Source organism: Bombus pascuorum, chromosome 1, assembly GCF_905332965.1.
Source record: "Bombus pascuorum chromosome 1, iyBomPasc1.1, whole genome shotgun sequence".
NCBI lineage: Eukaryota > Metazoa > Arthropoda > Insecta > Hymenoptera > Apidae > Bombus > Bombus pascuorum.
In genome coordinates this window covers 22,410,657-22,433,319 of record NC_083488.1, presented here as the reverse complement: position 1 = coordinate 22,433,319, position 22,663 = coordinate 22,410,657, and the positions used below count along the sequence as shown (strand labels likewise).

The window sequence follows — 22,663 nt, the reverse complement described above, 5'->3', positions numbered from 1 at the left end:
AAACATATTTGTAAGAAATGTGGATCTTTGGTGCCGAAATAATGTTGAAGGAACATTGAATATACACTGGGGTGTAATATTAAAATAATAATATATTTATTACAAGAAGGATTTCTCACATATTCTTCGATTCACACTTGCACGCGTCTCCGCACTTTCTCTACATTCGACAGCTAACCGACTCTTCCAGATGCTCCTTAACGACTGCCAATCGTCCTTTGTCTCAACTCAGACCTGGACGCACTCTGACGCTTACACACACATTCACATGTGCAGTGTAACTGTATCATCTTCCTAACAATATTTTAAATAGAACTTATCTTATTTCAAGGAAATGATTTTACGATAGACATTAGTCTCAGCTAAATAGAAAATAGAACTATAAACCTTCGTTTAGTTAGATGTAGCTTCGTGTAGCTCACTTCAAGTAGAGTTTATTCACCTGTCTTACATCTCCTGATACTATTCGCTTGTGATAAATAGATTTACTTTCCGAGATATTAAATACCAGTTTATATACTTAAATGATAAAATTCAGAGATAGTCGAGGAATGGAGTTGGTCAACTTGGCTTCCAAGAAACTCAAATAACATGCCATATCATCACAGCGCAAATTCAGCGAAAGTATCGATCGCATAGGTGAAACTATTCAATTGCAAGTGAATTCCGCGCGTCGAAAAGCCGAACGAGAGAAATTTCCGTCGCCACTGTTCTTACTGCACGTGGCACGCGATCCGTCTGCGTGCCGATAAGGCGTCACACGTATAAACACGTAAAACTAGACAGAGGTTAGTATGACGCGTGCACATGTATGCGACGACTCGACAAGGGAGGCCAGCGTTCGAAACGCCCGTTCACATCGCCATTCGCGTTCCCCGGGAGCTTAACGGGGATCTACCGAGCTTGCGTGAAAGCCTCGATGACGTCCGGGTGAATCGGTTGTTTGCGCTTCTACGTGCGCCCACTTTCAAGGGAGCATTAGTTTCAATTTTTCTTTGCGAGATTTCCGGAGAGGCAACGTAATAAAGCGGAACAACACTGAAATAATAATTTATCGTTTCTCCACCGTAACTTGCGTTTCGATGGTTACACGATAAAAGGATGGTTTTTTGATATAACTGTGGCGATATGAAAATAGAAATGAAATTGTGTCGAGAAATATTATAGTTCTGTTTAATATTCTCGGCATCAGAGATTTAAAGTTATCGATGAAGATATTAAAGCGATTTTTGTAAGCGATGGAAGTGAAAAAGTGTCGGATGTTTTAGGTATTCTAGAGAAATTGATTGAAGAAATTATTGGCTGTAATTGCAGATAATGAGTTCGTTCCACTGCAATTAGAATCATCGATCAGTCATAAAAATGCCAGCTAGATTGCATAAATATTCTGCAATAAATTCGCATTACTTTGCAATAATATATGCTAATTATGGTTCAACAATCGATCGAATTGATTTTCCACGCTTTCAAGAAATAAATCGCCCTCCATTGCCTTCCGCTTGCTGAGATTATTAGTAGAAGTATCGCCCCCGCGATTTTAATATCACCACGAATCATAAGTTCGAAGCCGCGTTAGCGGGGATACGAATCGATTTATTAAATTCGAACCACTTTCTAGGGAACGTTTATTCCAATACGGTTCGTGGAGAAATGAGGCGTTTCAAAACGTCGTTTAGAGATGGAGGAATGAAACTTATGAAAATTTTCGGCTTCTCGTTCGCATAACTCTGATGTTGTACTCTGTGGAATTCAATTTGGTGTGAGATATTGTTCCATGTATTATAATTCCACGTTCCATTTTTACAATGTGTCATGTGTATCATTTGATATCGTATTTTTATATAAATCATATTCACACAAATGGTGCGAGTAGATGATTCGAATCTAAAGTAGTAAAAACAGAATTTGTCAGACAGTTTTCTGGAGTATTTCCTCGAACATGGCGAGAGATACATCGTTACATTGTTATTAATAATATTTTTATTTATATGTTTTTTTTATATCTTCCATATCAAGTTTACTTGTAACACAACATCCGTATGGTACATTAAAAAAAATATTTATAAAATCACTGAAAACATACAGAATTTGTCAGACTGTTTTCTGGAGTATTTCCTCGAACATGGCGAGAGATACATCGTTACATTATTATTAATAATATTTTTATTTATATGTTTTTTATATCTTCCGTATCAAGTTTACTTGTAACACAACATCCGTATGGTACATTAAAAAAAATATTTATAAAATCACTGAAAACATACAGAATTTGTCAGACTGTTTTCTGGAGTATTTCCTCGAACATGGCGAGAGATACATCGTTACATTGTTATTAATAATATTTTTATTTATATGTTTTTTAATATCTTCCGTATCAAGTTTACTTGTAACACAACATCCGTATGGTACATTAAAAAAAATATTTATAAAATCGCTGAAAACATACGGAATTTGTCAGACTGTTTTCTGGAGTGTTTCCTCGAACATGGCGAGAGATACATCGTTACATTGTTATTAATAATATTTTTATTTATATGTTTTTTTTTTATATCTTCCATATCAAGTTTACTTGTAACACAACATCCGTATGGTACATTAAAAAAAATATTTATAAAATCACTGAAAACATACAGAATTTGTCAGACTGTTTTCTGGAGTATTTCCTCGAACATGACGAGAGATACATCGTTACATTATTATTAATAATATTTTTATTTATATGTTTTTTATATCTTCCGTATCAAGTTTACTTGTAATACAACATCCATATGGAACATCAAAAAAAATTTATAAAATCAATGAAAACGTACAAACAATAAAAACATATAATTTCACCAGGGCAGATTCAATCTCGTTTTCATCACTCGCAATGAAAGCATCCTGAAAACTGTTTCGACCACCAGAATACACGCGTGTTGCGCGCAGTGCCAGATTTTGTAGAGCGAAAATTTACAGCCGCGTAAGGAAGAACGTGACCCAGATTCATCTTGCGAAACCGTGTTAACGTCGTATCGAACGCATGATCGCGTTTCACTCTGTTAACGATATCGATATCCGGCTATTTCCGCAGCGTTCAGTTTTCCGAGGAATCTACGGAAGATCAATGTATACGCAAGGGGTTCAACCGAAAGTAGATCGAGCGTTTTTCAACGATCTTTAAACAGTTGTGTTCAAAATAGCGTAACAAATGCATGAAATTTCCGTTTCGTTACCAACACTTGCTTTCGGATCGTTTATTTCTGCACTTTGCAACGATTTTTAATGTTCTTGCTTTTGTTTTTCATTTATATCATTAACTCCTTGCCTTATGGTACTGAATCGTATATTCGTGATTGAGTTATGGTTCCGATTAACACTAAAACTGCCGATAGTTAACACGAAGCTGGTCTTTAAAAAATACATAATAACAGAATATTTTTATATTTATTGATTTATTGCTTTCTTACAGAAGCAATTCCATGTTATGTAGTACATTTTTGGTATTATTGATCCATCTGGGACCATGATCCCTAAACGAGGGTTCGAACCAGTCGTTTTTACTGCTGTGGTATTTCTAGTGTTAGCATCTAGCGATCTAACGATCGATCGGGAATTTTCCTGATAACTGATATCATCATATCGAATGACACGCAGTAAAAATTTTAAAAACGTGTGAGAATTTGTACAAAACGAGGAAACTGGTTAATTGGGGCTCGATAAACAGATTGCAGGATTCTTTTACACTTTAAGTACCAGTCATTTTGACAGGTGTTGGTATAAGTAGCTTTGATACAAAATTATTTTCAATTTAAATATATGAAAAACTAAATAAAATTCATTATATTATTCTTTTAGTTCTCGTTGCAAAAATCATTACATCATTGCGGAGAAAAATATAACACGAAGTAGGAATTTTAAAATAAAATTGTAAAACCAGTCAATTTGACTGGTGTGGTAGTTCCAGTGTTAAATAGAAGGAAAGTTTACTTTGTACTCTAATTTTTAATTCTTCTCCCATTGGTACGGATTGCGAATTATTTATCTAGCTACATTTCCTTAGTCACAGTCATTTTTCATCTGATTGTGTTCCTTTCACCATTACACAATTTTACAAATTTGAAATATTTTTAATATACGTGATTTCTCGTTTCAGTTTTACGTTGAAAAACATTGAATATCTTTCTGTTCGATCTTTCTGAAACAAAAGCAAAATTGACATATAGAAATTGCAAAGCGACAGAGTTCAATGCAAATTACGTATTGTACTGAATACTTCCGAATTGCATCCGACATAGTATTATTCCGATGAATACCTGATTTAAGTAGTTACTAAAGCAATCGTAAGACACGGTTTTAATTATAACAATTGTCTGATCATCAAGATAATTTATAGAGGGACAAACAATCTGAAATTTAGCTGGATAATTTGTACTTCCAAATTGTTGAAAATCGAACGAGGTCGGCATGGAATTTCAGGGTTTTCCCATTTGCAAAGCGACGAGCAAAGACACTAAAATCGTTCGAATTGGAAGCACGGCCAAGGCTCGTGTAATTAAAGCAGAAAATACTCGAATCCCTGTGCAATAACAAGTAATGACCAGCCTCTGTTCATAAACTGTGCACGCGTGCAACAGGATGGTACGCTCGTTTTCGACATGTCGAGTATCCATGTGCGCGTGAACCAAGGGAAAAGTAAAATATGCGCGCGAATTCAGTTCGTCCGACGAGTTCCCTGGGCGATGACGGTCTCTCGTGAGGATCGAGTTCTTTGAAATTGGAGAGAGACGGTGGAAAAAGCTTCGTCCGTGTCTCTCGCGAGTATTGATTGTTCATACTTGGATTTTCTCTGTTCCGTCGGACAGTCAGTCCGCTTCGAGAACAAAGTTTCGAAAGAAATTGAAGCAGGCGAGATCCCAATTTTCCTTCGTCCCCATTTAAAATCGCACCCGTGAATTCTTCTCTTTTATTTCTTTTTTTTTTTTTTGTATCGTTAGCGTTGGAAAAAGGGACGATCGACGAAACAATTTTTTTTCACGGTCCGAGTGACTTTAATAGTTCCGATCTTTCTGACGCGTGAAATCATTCGACTATGAATGCTCTCATATTGGGTTCTTTCGCTTTTTCCTCTTTTTTCTTTAATCGACCGTGCGGGTTAAATTTTTACTCGACCGGATTTTTTCGATATCATTTCGATTTTTTCCTGGAATTATCGAATCCATCATTGAAAAATTTATACGTTTTAATATGATGGAAATGTTTCTATTATTTTGGCAACATTTTAACATTTTTGTCTATCGGTTATCAAAGACTTTGAGAATTCCAAGGAGGAAATGGTCGTTTAACTTGTGTCATATTCATAACCGCTTAAATTATAGCTTCGTGCAAGCGACAGTGAGTCATGATACAATGTTAACTTTTGATTACCGAAATAAAAAAGATACGTGATGTTTAGGAGTGCATAGAAAATTTAACAATAAAAAGTTGCCATGTCGTCATAGGCTGTTCTACATATCATGTCCATAACATACGTGAATAAATCTTGAAAGAGAATTGGTCCAACATCATCCTTCATCAAAATCACATAAAAGAACTACCACTTCTACCTGTCTCTAATAAAAATTACCACTGGAACACCATCGAGCAATTCACTTAACATCTCTAATGCATTAATCTGTCTCCGCTCCAAATCTGTTAATGTTAATGACACTCATTGTCAACATCTGGTTGACTAATGGAGAGGAGTTTTCACACTTTGACATGTTCGTCAAGGTAATCAAACGAGACCTACATTTTGAAAATACATGGCTGCCGGTATTCTAACTTGCAATCTATCTTTCATGGCACACACAAGTTAGTGATCCATTAGACAATTCGTTAGAAGCCTAAGCATCTATCATCAATCGTCTGGTGAACGCGCGTACGTAACGTCGCAACGAAAGGTCTGGCCGCCTTTAGCGAGTCGAGTAATGATAAAAAATTACATGAGCGGACAGTTCGGGGTCGAAGGGAAGATAGAGTGGCCGCGTTTTAACGATAGCATCTCGTTTGTCGTGGTTAACGGAGTCGAGCAGGCTTTTCTTTCGTATCGAGTCTAGCGAACGCGATTACGAGGGCTCGCGAGGGCCGACAATGGCAGACGAAAAACAGAAGGGAAGAGAAAACGAAGCGACATCGACTCGGTTAATTGAGAAATACCGCTTAAGCGAATTAACCCACTGCCGGAACCACCGAATTCAAATGGATAGTTTCCGGTCCCGGGCTCGTTTAGCGTTATCTCTCTGCGTTAACAACCCCAGAGGAACGATCTTATCGTCCCGCGATACCTAAAGGCTCTTTTTCGACCACTCGAAGGCAATTTACAGTAAATAATCGCGTCTACGGTGTTTTTAATGGCACACAAGTGTGTAATAAATGATCTTTGGAAGTCGTTAGTTTTGTTTAAATGAAAGCAGCCTATTGTCAGAGTTTTAAAATTAATATAATTCACTTTCCTCATCGGCTTTATCTCGCGATTTATCGGATCATCCCTCGACTAAAAATTTCTATTATTAGAAAGTTAAAAATTACTCGATTCGTTTGAAATTATATTTATTTTTCTATATTATAAACTATTGCGATATATTTTATATTTTTATTCTGATTTGTTGGGTTATTATTTGAAAGATGTTCACACTTCTAACGGATGGTAAAATTATTAAAGCTTCGAATTTCGATCCTAATTGCACGATTATACAGAATTTGACGAATTATATATAGCTGTTCTAAACGATCGTGGCAATTTTGGCAAGCAAAGGTTCTTGCAAATATTTGGTAATTAGTAATCTACATTCGGCGCTTAGTGTATTATTTCCTCGATAAATACGCAAACACCGAAATGCTGGTACGATGCTCCGTTACAGAGATTATTAGTAATTATTTGAACGAGCAGTTTGCAGCTACTATCGAGTCGTATTTCCTGTTAATACTTTCGATTCATTGATCGACAGTTGTAAATTATACGAGCAGTCTTCGCAAGAATTTACAATAATTTCTTATACAAAAGTATTTGTTTGTATAGTTATTAATATGTAGACAATGAAAATCAGGGAAATTAACATCCTTAGCATGAAGTAAACACGAATGCTATCAAATAGGACATAGAAATAGAAACAAAATTCGAATCATGCTATCTCTTTATTCAAACCGCGCATAAAATTAAATCCGCATTCATTGTTCGCAAAAACATTGTTCCTCTTCGATTGAATACAGAGAATTTAAATAAATTTCTTTCCAAAATCCATTACGATTAGCATTGATAACTTTTCTGCACCCCGGAATTAATTTACGCTGAATCTACGAATCACCAAAGTGATTGAAAATAATCAATTCCTAATAATTTTCACAGAAATTTTGCAGGTTAGTTTTCACTCACAAGCTATTGACCTTTGAATGATTTTTTATCAAATATATATAAGCAGTTTTAACGTTAATGAACACATAATGAAAAACAAACCACGTATGCTTATATTCTCAAAATATGTCTTTCAAATCTTCGTACGATCAAAACTACGAGATGCCTGGTTTATAAATAGGCAAGGGTTAATTTCAACGCTGATGTACGATCGAACCAGTAGCCTCAAGAACTCTGGAACTCACAGCGCCACGAACAATCTTGTAGCAGTGGTCGAGGTTTGATAAAGTTGGCGAAAGTTGGCTGACCTCAGCGACTACCGCGAAGATCACCGAGGAAGAAAACGATTTTATGTCTGGTCGAAAATAGAAGCGTTCGAACGAATGTGGAGAACGATGCAGTTATATCAACTGACCGAACGAGCGGCAGGTGCAGACATCATCTTCTATGCACGCGATGCGATACGATTTTATTACGGCAATAAAATCGGAATAATGCGCGCGACGAACGCACTGCTGGCCCTCGCTGACGAGCCGGAAAAACGAACCGTCGTATTTGCGAGGGAATATAAATTTTCAGTCTTCCCCGGGGGGACGATACGGCCCTGGGCCGTCGCGGTTTATCCGCGCCGATCTAACGAACTGCGTGCCGATGTTGCGCTTCAGAAGGTATACTGCAAAAACGTTCCAGCGGATCCAGCTTTCCCGAATTTTATTGACGCCGAGTGTTTTGAAGGTCTAAGTGTATTTTCTGCGTGTTAGCTTTAGTGCGTTCAGGATTTATAGCGGACACGTTATATGTAGAAATGACGGTGTTTCTATTATGATCGATATTTGATAACAGATTTCAAGTTAGAATGATTAGAACGGATAGAATAATTAGTTCGATGAATCAAAGACCAGTTCATTCTGATATTTTATAAAATAGGTTTACTCCTCGTGTTTCCAAGATTTCGTTGATTTTTTAATGAACACAGTTATGCCAATTCAAATGAACGTATAGTTATTAATAATTGATGAATTTTTGGAATTTTTTTTAGGGATTTTTTGTATTAGTGGGTGATGAGAAAATCTCTATATGGTAACACTAATTTTCCTTTTCGTATCGAAGTGTATATCGAAACCTACTTCGTCTAATAATTAATTATTCTTAAATGTAGAAAATCTCTCGTGCAGAGAAGCAATTAAAGAATTGAGAGAACATGAAAATTACAAGTTTGAGGAAGGATAAAACTATATGGATAATATCGGTATACTATCTTGAAAAATCTCGAACTATCAGCTTGAAGAGTTCAATTTTGGTCATTCGTGATTGAAATTCAGGTTATAATCCGCGATTAAAAAGCTCGATAAGCCGAGTAGATATACGTAACGATCTATTACACTCGTACAAAAGTACTATTGTTACCGGATCCACCAATGAACATCAATTCGAGTTAGCCTCGTATTAAGCTCGACCGCATCGCTACGCCACTTGGTCGAGAGATAAAGGACGAGAGATCAGGTTTTTGCATTCATTCATGGGCTCGCGGGCAAAGAACTCGTGAAGGGAAGGAGAGTCAGCTAGAATCGTTCGGTGCCGGTGTAAACATGAGAAAGATAGAGAGAAAAAAGAGAGGCTCGTGTGTCTGTGCAGCGACGCCACACTTGGACCCCTTTCATTCGACGTCAGCCCCTTCTGATACCGCATAAAATATAGTATTGTTCGCGCTCTGTTAGTCTAGAGTGGAGAACGAGTATATTTAGGAAAGGGCGGCTTTCTTTCATATGTTAAGCAGATCAGTGTCGGCCGACGAGATAGAGGGTGAAAAGGGTGTTTGTGAAAGGTGTGGGGGATGGTGGCGAAGAGTATAGCGAGAGGATGGTACGAACGTCCCTTACGACTTTTACCCAAGAGAACTGTGCAGGAGCGCGCGCTCCTAAATGATTGCTGGCTTGACTTAATGTTGTGAAAAATAGCCGCGCACTCCCGCGCATCTTACGGATATTTTTCTTTATAAAAAGGCGAAAGCAAAGTGATGAATCCAATTTTTTAGCATGGTATAATTCGAAGTTTCCCCGCTCGGCATGACTCGTAGCTGCGATTTCGACGATTTATATTCGTCGCGTATGCTATACGCCTCTTTCACGATCGCTAGATCGTGAAACTTCTTTCGTTTACGAGTTATTCCTCGAGCGTTTCAAAGAGGGATAAATTCGTTTGCCGGTACGTTTTAAGATTCGAGATTAATTCAATACTTTGGTTAAGCACGTTCTAAAAGCCGTCTATATTTCAGGCCGTACGATTTTTCTTTGTCGATGGTACAGTGAAATTTTTATCGCGCGATGCTTCCTTGCGCGTGCACGAACCGTACGCTCGTGAATTAATGCTGTCTCCACTTTATGATCAAAGAATATCGGAACCAAGTGTCTCGTAACATTATCTTTTGATACAGCAAGAAACGAGGTCCTAGTGTAAAGTAACACGATCTTTGCGTAATCTTAGTAATCTTAATCTCATTAAAAGATCGTGTAATATTAAATACCTGTAATACTTATGAAGTATGTAAAATTGCTTTCATCCAAGTGCTGTAGTACCCAAATTTATTGAACTTCAGACTATAAAGTCCAAGCCCTAAACCTTATAATTCTCAGTTCAGCACTTTAAAACCTCCAACCTCTACGATCCCAGAATCCTCAAAATCGATTTTACAGAGCCCAGATCTTAGACCTCTGTTAGACTCCAGAGTCTAGGATCCTCGAACCCTAAACTCTAGCATCTAAAAGCTCAAGATTGCGTATACATAATCTTGCTTTGATTCCCCGGAGACTCGATTATGATCGTGCTAAAGTAAATCCAAAATGTTCCGTCATATTACCGGTTCGGTAGCTCCACACTCACGCATAAGCTGCCATTCATCCTTAATGACCTTAATTGACGTTTTACTCGAGAACATTTGCACGGCCGAGTCCCCGTCTCCGCCAATTGAGGTCCATTTGCTGCTTCGATGTTCACGTCGCCCCCGTTCCGCAATAAAACCGCCACCCAGTCGATGAAACGAGAAATGTCACGTTGTTACGTGTCGTGTAATTCTAACGAGTTTTATGACGGCGATATAAGTCGCCTGTTGGCTTTGCTCGGCTTACTGCGAGATGCGAAATGAAAAGAGAGCAGAAGATAGAGCAACGCGAACGAGGGAACGAGGAGAACAAACGGCGAGCGTTATTATAAAAGTCATAATGAAAATCTAACGATCCGTCAGGCGAGGCGCGCAGCGGCCAGAGAAATGAATTTCCTCGAGGTCCACCCTTCGTTGCTCAGTGTTTAATCTCTTTGTTTACTTTTGCTTGCAGAACACGTGAGGGAATTCAGCTGCGGGATGCTGTATTACAGGACGTTGTACCTGGACAGTAAGAGGGACGCCCTATACGTCGGCGCTATGTAAGTACTGTTTCTTCCCTTCCGTACTAACCCGCAAACCGGCTCCGCGTTCATCGCTTTTTCTCACATAATAAAATGTCGTAGAATGAAAATCCTGTCTCGGTAAAAGTTGCGCTTCATTCGTCGTCAAAGTGCCAGAAGCGGGACCTCGCTGGATAAAATGGAAAGATGGAGGGGGGTATACGTGTGTGTACGTGCCGCGAAACGGATTTTTATGATTCTCGTGATTAAAATTCTGCACGGAATGCGAACGCAAGAGGGGATGGAAGCGTGACGATTGATTAAATTTCTCGGTGACGTCGAACATCGTATAATCCATGTTTTGAAATACTCTGTGTATTACAGGGACGCTGATACACGCCGGCTTTCGCCATGATAATTATCGTCGCGCTGATTGCACCGAATTGCTACCCCTCTCGCCGTCGTCCCCTATTTCCACACACCCCTTTCGACCTATCGGCCGTGCAACGTTCAACGACAGATCGTTTTTTATTCGAGGCCTTATATCGACGCGCGTGCGCACTGAATCGGCGTGCAATTTTGCTCGTTATTTATCCCGCATTCGAGATTGAAATGAAAAGTAACGTTCCGTTCGGTGGCGTAACTAGGTCACGCGTGAAATGTTTCGTGCGTTCGCCCTGTCTCAACCAAGCTTTCCGTACGTTGCGCAATGATTGACAGAGAGGGTTGGCGAACAGTTGGTTGGCTATTCCGCTTTAGATTATTTCCAGCGGAATCGTGAAGTTTGCTCGTTTAAGGTAGAAAAAAGTAAGCTGTTATTGGAGGTGATTAAAAATATCGTCAAGCGAGAAAAGTATTCGAAATTGTACCTCATTCTGTTTTTATATTTTTCGTTTTAATAGCACAATAATCGAAATTTTTACTTTTCCTGTAGATTCTTTGAGAGTTATTTCGAATGAATTTGATTGATAATAAATGTTGAATCAGTCGAGTTGAATTAAAAGCAATAAAATTATAATCAATCGAATAAATCCAACTAATCAGCTGTGAAAAATTTCATAAATTTTATAGAATTGGATTTGCGATAAGAATAACGATCAATCATATAAAAATACATATGTAGATTATATATTAATATTCATTTGATAAAAGGGAAATTGAGTATAATAATTTAGTTCTCGTCAAGTCGATTGTTTAACTTTCTGTTTCGCTTCGTCGTCATAACATATTCACGCAAGCTTCGCGTTCGTGCACTCCTTTTCGTAATCGGGCCCTTTTCTGCGGTATTTGCACGCACTCTTAGCTCGAGCACTGAAATATATACCCGCGTTTATGTACCGGGTCGTTCCTCTGTACACGAAGGGAATGGCTAGGTTTCGTTTGCTAAACGTTTCAATTTGCAGAAAGGTAATTTACTGAGACCTTCGGGGCACGGCGGAAACTCTGGAACGAAAGACGAAAGAGCGGATTAAATTCCTTTGCTACTTTTTAAAGAACATTTCCGATTAATCTTGACATTCAAGTGAATGAAGAAATATCCTCAACGATTACATGTAATCGAGACGATGGCTCTTAATTGGCGAGATTTAATTCAGCGAAAATATACGCCTGGAATATTCATGTTAATATGTACAAATTTGTTGATTACTTTGACCAGATCGTATTACTGAAATAAATAGAGGGAGAGCAAGGCTCGAAATTTATGTAGTTAGAGCTAGCCTTTTCCACAAATTAGTTGCCTTTCTCGATTTTATAAATTAGTACAGTTAATTATCTCTATCAAAAATTCTTCCATTCTTGGATATTTACATTAAGATGATATTTATAATAAAATAAAACACGCTTACGTTTCTTTTAATAATATAAAATTCACTATCATTTTTATTCTAAATTTGTTATAAATTATTATTTCCCAATATTCTTGGAATAGTAATGAGACCAAAATTAAAAATATAGAAGAGAAATAATAAATCGGTATAGTAATCTTAGTCCTGAGCCAAAATAGCTTTCGTTGTCAACTCGAATACTCTTCGTTGTAACAAGCAAAGCACGAATCTCTTGCGCCATCGTCGTATGGTGGTAATACAATATTCTAATGGGGGCTATCTTTTCTCCTTTAGAACGAAGGTCGTCGTTGAGGGAACGGAACAGGGGGTTGCTTCGTCTGGAATGGATAAAGAGATTTTGACAGGGAACACTGCATCATTACTATACGAGTATTATTTCTTGATTCGGTTCCAACCTTTTCTTTCCCCCGCGTTACTATCCTGCCGGCCATTCACTGGCGTTTTCCTTTGTGAGCCTCCCTTCTTAATTTCGTAAATGCCAGCAAAATGCTACACGGCTCTGGTAATGGAGAGGTCACCAGGGCAACGCGTCTCTGAAAGACATAGCCAGATACACAAACCAGAAGAACGTCTCCTATACGAGCCAAAACTAAGAAGTCGTGTAATATATTTATTGCGACAGAAAAATTATATCGTGCTTTATGTTTTAGCAGATAGATGAAACTGCGTGGTTGTTACATGTGAAGGAAAAAATTAAATTAATAGTAACGTCTTGTTTCTTGATGAAGTTAATATTTAATCAAGTTGATTGAAACGAATTCTACCACTTTATTTTATGAATATAATTTAGAATTAAATGTAACGTATGTAATCTGTAATTGAGTTTGCAAAGGGTGCTAAAAGATATAGTTTTAAGTAAGATCTTATAAGAGTATCTTATAAGAGTAATAGATCAACGTTCAGGAAAAGCGTACTTTTGATTTCAATAGCGTAAAGTGTATGCTTGTGTTATGATTTATTTATCTGGCTTACAATAGCTATAGCTAGCGAAGGGTGCATATCGAATAGAATGGATTAAGCAAGAAACTTCTATATACTGTAAGAACATAATATTTCAAAAATCTTTTTACCATTTTACGATACACGTGCATTGTGCATAGTGGCTATATACAAACTGTTTTATGTAAAAGTGGAGAAATATTAAAAAGCATTCGTTTTCATAAATTCGATTGTAAATAAAAATATGTTACACGTAGAAGTATAATTACGATATATTCTCGTCATACTATATTTTTAAGCATGTTTTTGATCTAGTAGAAATTTAATTTATACCTGCTATTATTTGTAATGGTAAATGAATGAAAATCTCATTAGGAATTGCTATCTTATGATTATTAGGACCATTTTACCGGGGTCGTATTACATTTTGTTGGGATTACAAATACAAAGCGTAATCGTTGTACTAGAACGGATCACAAGGCATTCGCGGGGACGATTTATTTTGCTGATATTTAACGTATCTGTCGGTGCTTGTGTGGTCCATTTGCTAAATAGTCGGAATAATGAAGGTTTAATCCTGGCGGTGCTCAATAAAGTAGCATTATGTAAATGTAATAGGTAATTCCGGAACAACTGATAGATATTGAATTTCAAAGCGCATCCACGAATAATCTATTAAATTTACTGTCTCGATAAATTCATTTTTACACAAACTGTATATCGATGATTGTTCGATGTTGTTATGCAAAAATTAACATTAAAATTTATGTCTGCTGCGTTTATTTTCCATTTTCAATTTTATGCAGTACAACGTCTCGTGAGTTATTATCATCTTTGACAATGTTAATGAAATTGGAATTAAAGAAGGATTCATTTAAAATTGTTCTTAAACTTGTGCTCTGTATTCCATTTATGCATCGATTTGTATTATTCATTCTATGTGCTAATTCCGTGATCTGTTCCTTTCATTATTCCACAAAATTGTATACAAATTGAATATCTTCTTTCATTATTTTTATCTTTTTTTTCTAATTCTATTACATACTAACTATACTTAGATAAAAAAAGAAACGTTGCAATATGCTATTGAACGTCGCTCAAAAATAAGCAATTTAGCGAAACAAGATAACATTCAAATTCTCGTCGACCTGAGAATCGTATAAACCGAAAGCCCCAGTACAATTCTCAAGATTTCCAAACGAACGTAACCTTATTACACGCGGCAGCGAACGCGTGACACGCGCGGGGTGCGAAATAATTTCAGTCAAAACGAGAGGACCGAGGATGAGATTCTCTCAAAGGTGGAGGAAACGGGATTACGAACGGGGAGAATAAATCGGATAAAGGCGACGACGAGGTAAGAAATGACAAGCGCGTAAGATCCTTCCTTTTAAAAACGATTCTCTTCGTCCTGGTAACAAGACGGGAGCGCCTGCGCGTACCAAAGCGCATAAGGGGTGAAAAGGTAAAAACGCGACTTACGATAAATTGCATTTTCCAACGAGCAAGAGCGAGCAGGAGTTTAACGTTTCCTGTTTTCTGGCTTCGTTCCATGGCCTCGTTTCTAGTTTCCCTTCGACTACCCACCTGCATACGCAACCACCCCTCCCGCAATATCGAATTCCGATAAGAATCCTCGCGCAAAAGGAAAACGATTCCGACATTCCTTTTCCAATGATGCGAAACGATTAAGCTCTATGATCCCCGAGAACGCGGCGTTTCAATGATGTGACTCTCGATTTCAGACGGAACATCAGCGTACCACCCTCTCAGCTGCGGGGGCGTAGTTTAATTAAAAGGCTCCGGATAAAACGCAGCGCGTTATTCGCAAATTCGAGTCGATTCCGCGCTTTGTAAAAAGCGAATTGTGCCCCGTTTCCCACTGAGCGATACTGTTAATCGTTCGCGAGCCGGTTAATTGGATTTCCAGATGATATTCTTCGAAAAGAGGGTGATCGATGACCTGGTGTAAATGATAAATTGCTACGTTGAGATTGGATTCGATGCGGTTTCTTTTCTTCTTTTTCTTTTTTTTTTTTTTTTTTTTTTTTTTAATATGTATTGTGAAGGTAGAATCGTTACTTTTGTACAGAATTTTTAAAATTTTAAAGGTAGTTGTAGGACTCCAGGGTGATATTCTTTGTAAAGGGGTAGATCGATGATTTGGTATAAGTGATACATTCTTATGATGAAAATCGTTTTCGTGGTGCTCCCTTTTTATAGAATCCTTATATTTGAGATTGTCTCCAGGTGGAAATCGTAGAATATAGGTCAATATTGTAAATTTAGAACATGGGTGGTTGAAACTTTTGTAATTTCAATATGAACATGATAATTATTAATTGCGTGTATTAAAATGAAAATGAAATTATTATCAATTATTATAAAAGCGTTTTACGTCTTGTCAATTTTTGTTACCTATGTGAATATACATATTTTGCCTCTTTATCCTATAAAATCAAAATTGGAATCTGTCAAAGAAAATTTATTTTTCAATTTAAAAAATTGAATCGACAAATTTTGTTGTATTGAACGCTGATAACAACTTATAAATATTTGCCTCCTCATCGATCGACACGTCCTTTTTCATAAAACTACAATTCCTGTCGTTTCTATAGAAAAATACTGACGTGTTAATTACCTACTTCCCTCGAATTACGAAATCCAATATTAGTTCGATAATGAGCCACACTGCAATTAGTAACCTCGGTGTTACCGAACGTAGACCTAGTAACAATTAATGTACACGAGTTTCGCCTAACCGTAAACTATTCTGATTAATTTTGCCAATCCTGAAACTTTGACAAAGGCGCGCCACAAATATCCTTGCATTTGAATTCCTGTAAAAATATGTGACAGGTGAAAAATGTCACGAGTAAAATAAACATGCATGTCAAATATATAACGATTTATTTGAATTATTTACGAACGTCAATCTCAACAGAACAATTACGCTCAGTGAAATTACAATTGGTTCTAGCGCTTCAGTTCAATGCGATTCATGCGAAATGAAGAAAAACAACGTGCTGTGGTCAGGCTATTTCATAAAACACAGTATGGTAGCATAATAGATCGTGTCGATGGAATGAAAAATAAAAAAGATAAACGTTTCCGCTTGGAAAAATGGACAAAGGAAAAGGGCGATGGAGTTAAATCGATACCTCAAAACAAATTGCTCGATAATGCCTCGACCTCTTGGCCCGTGATAATAAATTTTTCCTCGCCGCCTAAGAACCACACGCGCTCGTGCATCGTCGATGCCAGCTAGGGTAAACCGTCGAGGAAAAATGCCCGTACAGATGTGTGTGTATGTGTTTGTGTGTGTGCAAGTGAAAACAATGAACGAAAAAGCGAGCAAGAGCAGGAAAAATGGAAGAACGAAATAAAGGTCAAAAAAAGGAGGGAAAAAAAGAAGAATAAAAAAAGAGGAAAAGGGGGAGGTGTGTAATCGACGCACGTTTCAGATCGTCGTTGATGGTGATAAGTGGCGAACGATCACACTTTCGCTCCATGCGAATTGTTCGTGTCGCACGACTCGCATCCTGCACATGTTCCTAACCGTATCCCATCATGATTCCCTTCGTCCCTCTTCCCTTTATCCTTTATGATCCCTTTTTACCTTGTTGTATCGTCAGCATAGGATCGATACTACGTACGAGCATCGTTGCTCGTTAATTAGAAAGGTGATACCCATTAATTGTAGTTGGAGAATCGATGGCTGCGTTGCGGTTCGCTCCGCCATTAAGACACACTAATCGAACGTTTGCAATTATCAGACTTCCGGCCGAGTTGCCGAGTCGAGGAAAAAAGAAAGAAGTCGTTCTTTACTCTACGAGAGTAGCGATTAGTATCGCGGTGTCGAACATTGGAATCTCGTCTTCTTGAAATGATATTGCGATACGGAAATCTTTGGCGTTCCATCACGACCCTGTTAACAACCTGTGGAACAGAAGCCTTATCTTGCTTTTTCTGCGATTTTATGGAACTTATCTGTTACTCTTTTATCTTCTTCTGTGTGTTTTCCTTTTTTTTTTCTTTTTATCTCTTTGATTGTATTCTATAGTTGAGTCGTTATCTTTTGACAAACCATTTTGTTTTTCCTTTATTTGCCCAGATATATTTTACTGGGATAAGTTTTAAGGCTTATTCTTACTTTTTTCTTTTTTTGCATATCGATTGGACAGAGGTAAGAATTCGTGATATTGAAAAGCGTTGTCCACGTGATGCGTGAAAAAGGAGTGGAATTATGTGAATGCCTTGCGAGATTGCGCTGTCGAGTATGTGCTTCCATTGTCGATATTGAAGTGCTACGGAAAAATGACATCGATTAGTCCCATCATTCTCGACAATAAACGACTCTCATGTCGAGATTTAGATGTATCGAGTACCGTGTTAATGCACTTCAAGAGGATCACTCTATTTGTAGTACTTTTGAGACTTTTGATGTCCTCTTGTGAATAATCTTTCTATAATCGTTTTATCACACATACACACACACACATCTAAGCATTTGCTACTGAAACTTTCTAGCAAGTTATAGGAATTGCTAAAAGTTTTCGTTATTCGCAAGTCAAGTTTGATTTTCATTGAAAACTGAATTGTATACCATGATATGGAGAATGAAAGGAAGTATGTACGTTTATATGAGTGGATATTCATAAAAGTTTACACGTGACCGCTTAACTTTGTTTCGCTTGGCTAATTTGAAACTCCTTTGTCGCTCGAATAATGAGATGCATTGCGCTTCGTTCATCGAATAGAGTTCAATTCAGTCCGTGTCACGGTTCGTTCTCTATTCTAATTCAACATACCTCATTGGTCGACCTACGAGCATACAGCGGAACGTCTCTTAATGAAAGTAAAGCCTGGCCACTGGGAAATCGATTTTATGTTACGGGCGAATTGATTTTATTTTTACTACATTTCTTTCATTTTGTTGGCGATTCTTTTGGTATAAAAGTGTAGGGAATTATAGAACACTGATTGTAAATTGTAGAATACATTGTAATGATTATTGTATTATAATTAAATAAGTATTGTATTCTATAAGTAAATAAGTATTGCATCCTATAAGTAATTATAGAACACTGATTGTATTATAATTAAATAAGTATTGTATTAATAGTAAATAGTATCGCATACGTACAAAATAATATCAAAAAGACAAAATAATTCTTTTGCACCTGCATTAGAAGAAGGAAAGAAAATGAAAGAGAAAAAGAAGAAAATCAAAAGTAGGAAATCCATGAACGAATAAGTGTATTTATAAGTTTATGAATTAAATTCATCGATAAGATATTGTTCCAAATATTGGTAGTGTCGATTACAGAATTGTATTGAACCGTTTTATGTATCTGATACTTAGATGAAGATCTAAGTAACAAAAGATGCGACAATGTTCAATGTAACCGCTATCGTTATCATACATAAAATATAAAAATCTGGCAATCGAAGTATCTAAACGTTAAACGATGTCCCTATATTTTACATAATTAAACGGGCAACGGTGTGGTACGATTCTGGAAACACGGCAAACGCATTTAGCGAATCAATCGAAATCCGACGGATGTGATTAGATTTCACGCATTCGATCAGAATCGAGCGTTGCAGCATTGAAATGGCCGTAATACAGCCATGGACGTTTGAAATCGATAAGTATCATATAATGTTAGAGATAATCGTATCGGCAAACAATTTATATTTTTTCCTCTTTTGTCTTTTTACACTTCTGTTGTTCGACTAATAAGCAGCAGCCAAACACTGTTCGATATGTTTTTCGAAAGAAATCGTCGCGCAGTAAATTTCACAATCGAATCTATCGAAAAAGTTTCATCGTTCTGGAATGAAATTTCTCGTTATACGGGATTTGCGTGAGATAAAACTCTTTTGAAGGATTTTACTGCGCCATATTTGCTCGATCATCGTGATATTAGTTCATCGCCGTTTAAACGCCGCGATATTAACTTTCGATGAAAGACAGTGGATCGATAACAGATTCTGACAGCATTTTCCCTCTTTTATGACAAGTAAAAATTCCTGTTATTGTTTTATTCAATATGTATTTGGTACTGGTGATATTAAATCAAATGGTTCGGAAAAAAGAGAAAAGTCGTGGAGCAGCGCTGAACCGAGTCGCGCTTGTTTCGTTTTTAATTAACGAACGAAAATTTTGTAGGGTCTTGTTTAAAATCAATCAATTCGGTGTAATTAAAACCGAGGTACAATTTCTTCTTCGTTCCTTTATATCTCATAATTAAAATAGGACACAAAATTTAACGAAGTTTTTATCGTTCGGAGAAAATTTTAAGTAAATTAATCAGTATATTATGTGATAATATATAACACGAAAATTTTAATCTTCTTTTTTTAGATTAAAGAAAGTGGGTCATATTATAAAATATGATTATATTAAAAATAATAAAAAAAACATCTAATAGAACAAATCTTTTAATTATTTAATATTCTATAATAACACGTTATATCTTAAGTTTGCCTCATCTAAACTTTTAGCCCATAGACAGTAAAAGTTTATATTTCGTTTAAAATCAAGTCAAATTATATATATATGTATTCGTTAAGTGATTCACACCTCGAATTGTTAAAATCGATCTATTATGTTACATGGCAGAAAATACATTATTCTTGCAAAGCTTTCGATGTTAATAACAACGGTACCTCTTCCCTGACGTGCGTTACGCCATCGAAAATTTAAGGGGGAAGATGGGGACTGGATCTCGACACACTGGATAATGCATTGCAGGTCGGAGCTGTCTGTCACGTCACGTGCAACACCAAGTCAGACACCGACGCTTTTCTGATTTACTGGCTAGTGAATTTCCAAGTTTGTCGAGTACGTTACTTTACTTTGATATGAAACTACTTTGAAATATTTATTTTCATTGTGTAATCGCTCGTGATTTCTATCTATTCTGGCAACTTAGAAATGCATCAAACAAGAATTTATTCAACTATTTTGATACAGATTTGTTTAACAGTAATGTCTCGAGTTTCAGCAGAGAATTTATTATAAATCTAAGAATCAATTAAAAAGGAGAAATTCAAAAATGAAATTTAGTTAATGATAGTACTATTGTTACTTTAGCTTATCACACTTTTATCATGTAACAAATACATTTACTATTGGTATTACAAAATCGGCAGAGGTAACACCTCTATCAAACTCATTTATCATGAAGCATCATACCTTGGAACATTTTACAAAGCTAATTAAATATTATAACCATACCAAGCCAATCTTCTTTAACTTTATTGTTGATTAAATACCAATAGAAGTGACCAAAAATCTGCCAGCAAATTGTTTAAATATAACAATAAATTTATAATTCATTTCGACATAAACTACCATACGTTCAATTGAAAGAAGAAAATAATAAAAAGAAATTCAACTACAAAAGACATCAGACCAGAAACATATATCGTCACGTCTACGATTCTATCAAAATTCTTGCAAGTAACTCGCTCCGTGAGGCAATCGAAAAATTACAGAACGAAAAGCTGAAGGAAAAGGGAAACGGTAGAAATTCTCAACTGGCTCGAAAGAGATCGGATACCACGGTCCGGCATTTCGAAGCTGACTGGGCGGTTTTTTTAAATCGAAAACACGATGACTTTACGCTCGCGTTCCCGCCGCCATCGATCACCCCCGCAAATTGCTTTCGTACAAATTTTTTCCCCCGTTCTTTCCGGTTGTCTCGAGCGACGAGCTTGCACGTACAAGGTCTCGCCCCGCCTTTCCCATTCACCTGTTCACGTCAGCCCTTCAGGAAACTTCTCCAGAAAGCGAGAAGCCGGCACAGCCGGATTCCAAACTACGGATTTGTTTTTCCACGTCGCTATTTACTTTTTCACGGCAGCGTGCATCGGATGAATGAGCAAGGGAAACCTTCGAAGGGTAAAGCAAACGACTGCCTTTCTCACCCTTATTTCTCTCTTTCGTCTTTTTCCATCGTTTTATACTTTTTTTCTTTTTCTTCGTCTTTCTTCTTCCTTTTTTTTTTTTTCTGAACCCGCATTCCATCCGACTGCGTGTTTTCTATTGAAGGCCAATGACGAACGGTTATTGGAATAAAGTTATGTGGCGCGCCGGCGCTAATGTTGCGAAACATTTCGAAACTGGGTAAATTCGATTTACCCCAGCCACCGATGCTCGCTGTTCCATGTACCATTTCGCTCGATCCGCCGACACGCACTTTTGTTTTCACCCACGATTCGATCTCGTTGTAGATGTAACGGGAAATCGCGATCATTTTCCGACCGCGTCGTCCTGCTAGTTTTTGCTAATTAGCGCGTCCGTGGAAACGATTCGGTTTTGTCGACTGGATTTTACGAATAGCACGGTTGAAGTAATCGTGTAGGGTATTTGAAAATCGAGTACGTGTTTGTAGTCTTGGAAGTATGCATGGTATTTTATTGTAATGATGAACGTAATGTGCGAAATTGGATGAGGATGAATTTTTTGATTTTCTAAGTGAATTAAAATATTCCGTTTTCGAGAATTTTTTGTGCTTCGAGTATATTCTTGTAAGACTTTCTAAAAATATTTCAAAGTAATATTGTCTTTCTGTGTAACGATCAAAGATTATTTCTGATTTGTAATAATATTCTTAGTAATTGTATTATTCGAAATCCTCAGGAAATGGAAAAGTTTGATTATCGGTGAAAGAAAGTATTTTGGGATAAGAAATTTATAATGATTTCAATTTGTAAGCACTTTATTCGCATGGCATTTGTCAGTTTCACCAATTTTACCATTTATCATATAAACGAAGACGGTTAATGCAGTTAAACATGATCATACTCGTAAACAAATATTACACCAGTTTCTATACACGTATGTTTATGTTTCACTTACTAAAGTTAGTAAAATATATTCCAATGTTCAGTTATTAATATAAAAAAATGTTTCTTATATTATGCAGCGTAGCGAGCTAGAAAACTCGAAGGTTTCTATTTTCTAGATCAGGCAACTACGAATTTCCTCGTTGTGAATAACTCGCCGAATCCTTACGAAGGTTCCATGGAAACGAAAATTAAATATGCCTACGAGCTGTATGTAATCCAAGCTCCAGCTTCAGTTCCAGCTTCAATCGTTCCGAATTCCTGGTTC

The 22,663-nt window shown here is 37.0% G+C and overlaps 1 protein-coding gene across 6 annotated transcripts in view; it reads left to right on the top strand.

Moving 5' to 3' along the window:
* Window positions 1-22,663, top strand: part of LOC132908412 (semaphorin-2A) — a 564,200-nt gene that overhangs the window by 479,980 nt on the left and 61,557 nt on the right. For 4 of the 6 annotated variants that reach the window (XM_060962447.1, XM_060962437.1, XM_060962455.1 and 1 more), the window contains one exon: window positions 10,702-10,789. In XM_060962447.1, coding sequence (XP_060818430.1) covers window positions 10,702-10,789 — 88 coding nt within the window. Of the gene's footprint in view, window positions 1-8,909; window positions 9,575-9,618; window positions 10,564-10,701; window positions 10,790-22,663 lie in introns of those variants that run through there. The other 2 variants (XM_060962464.1, XM_060962471.1) reach the window with 2 other exon arrangements.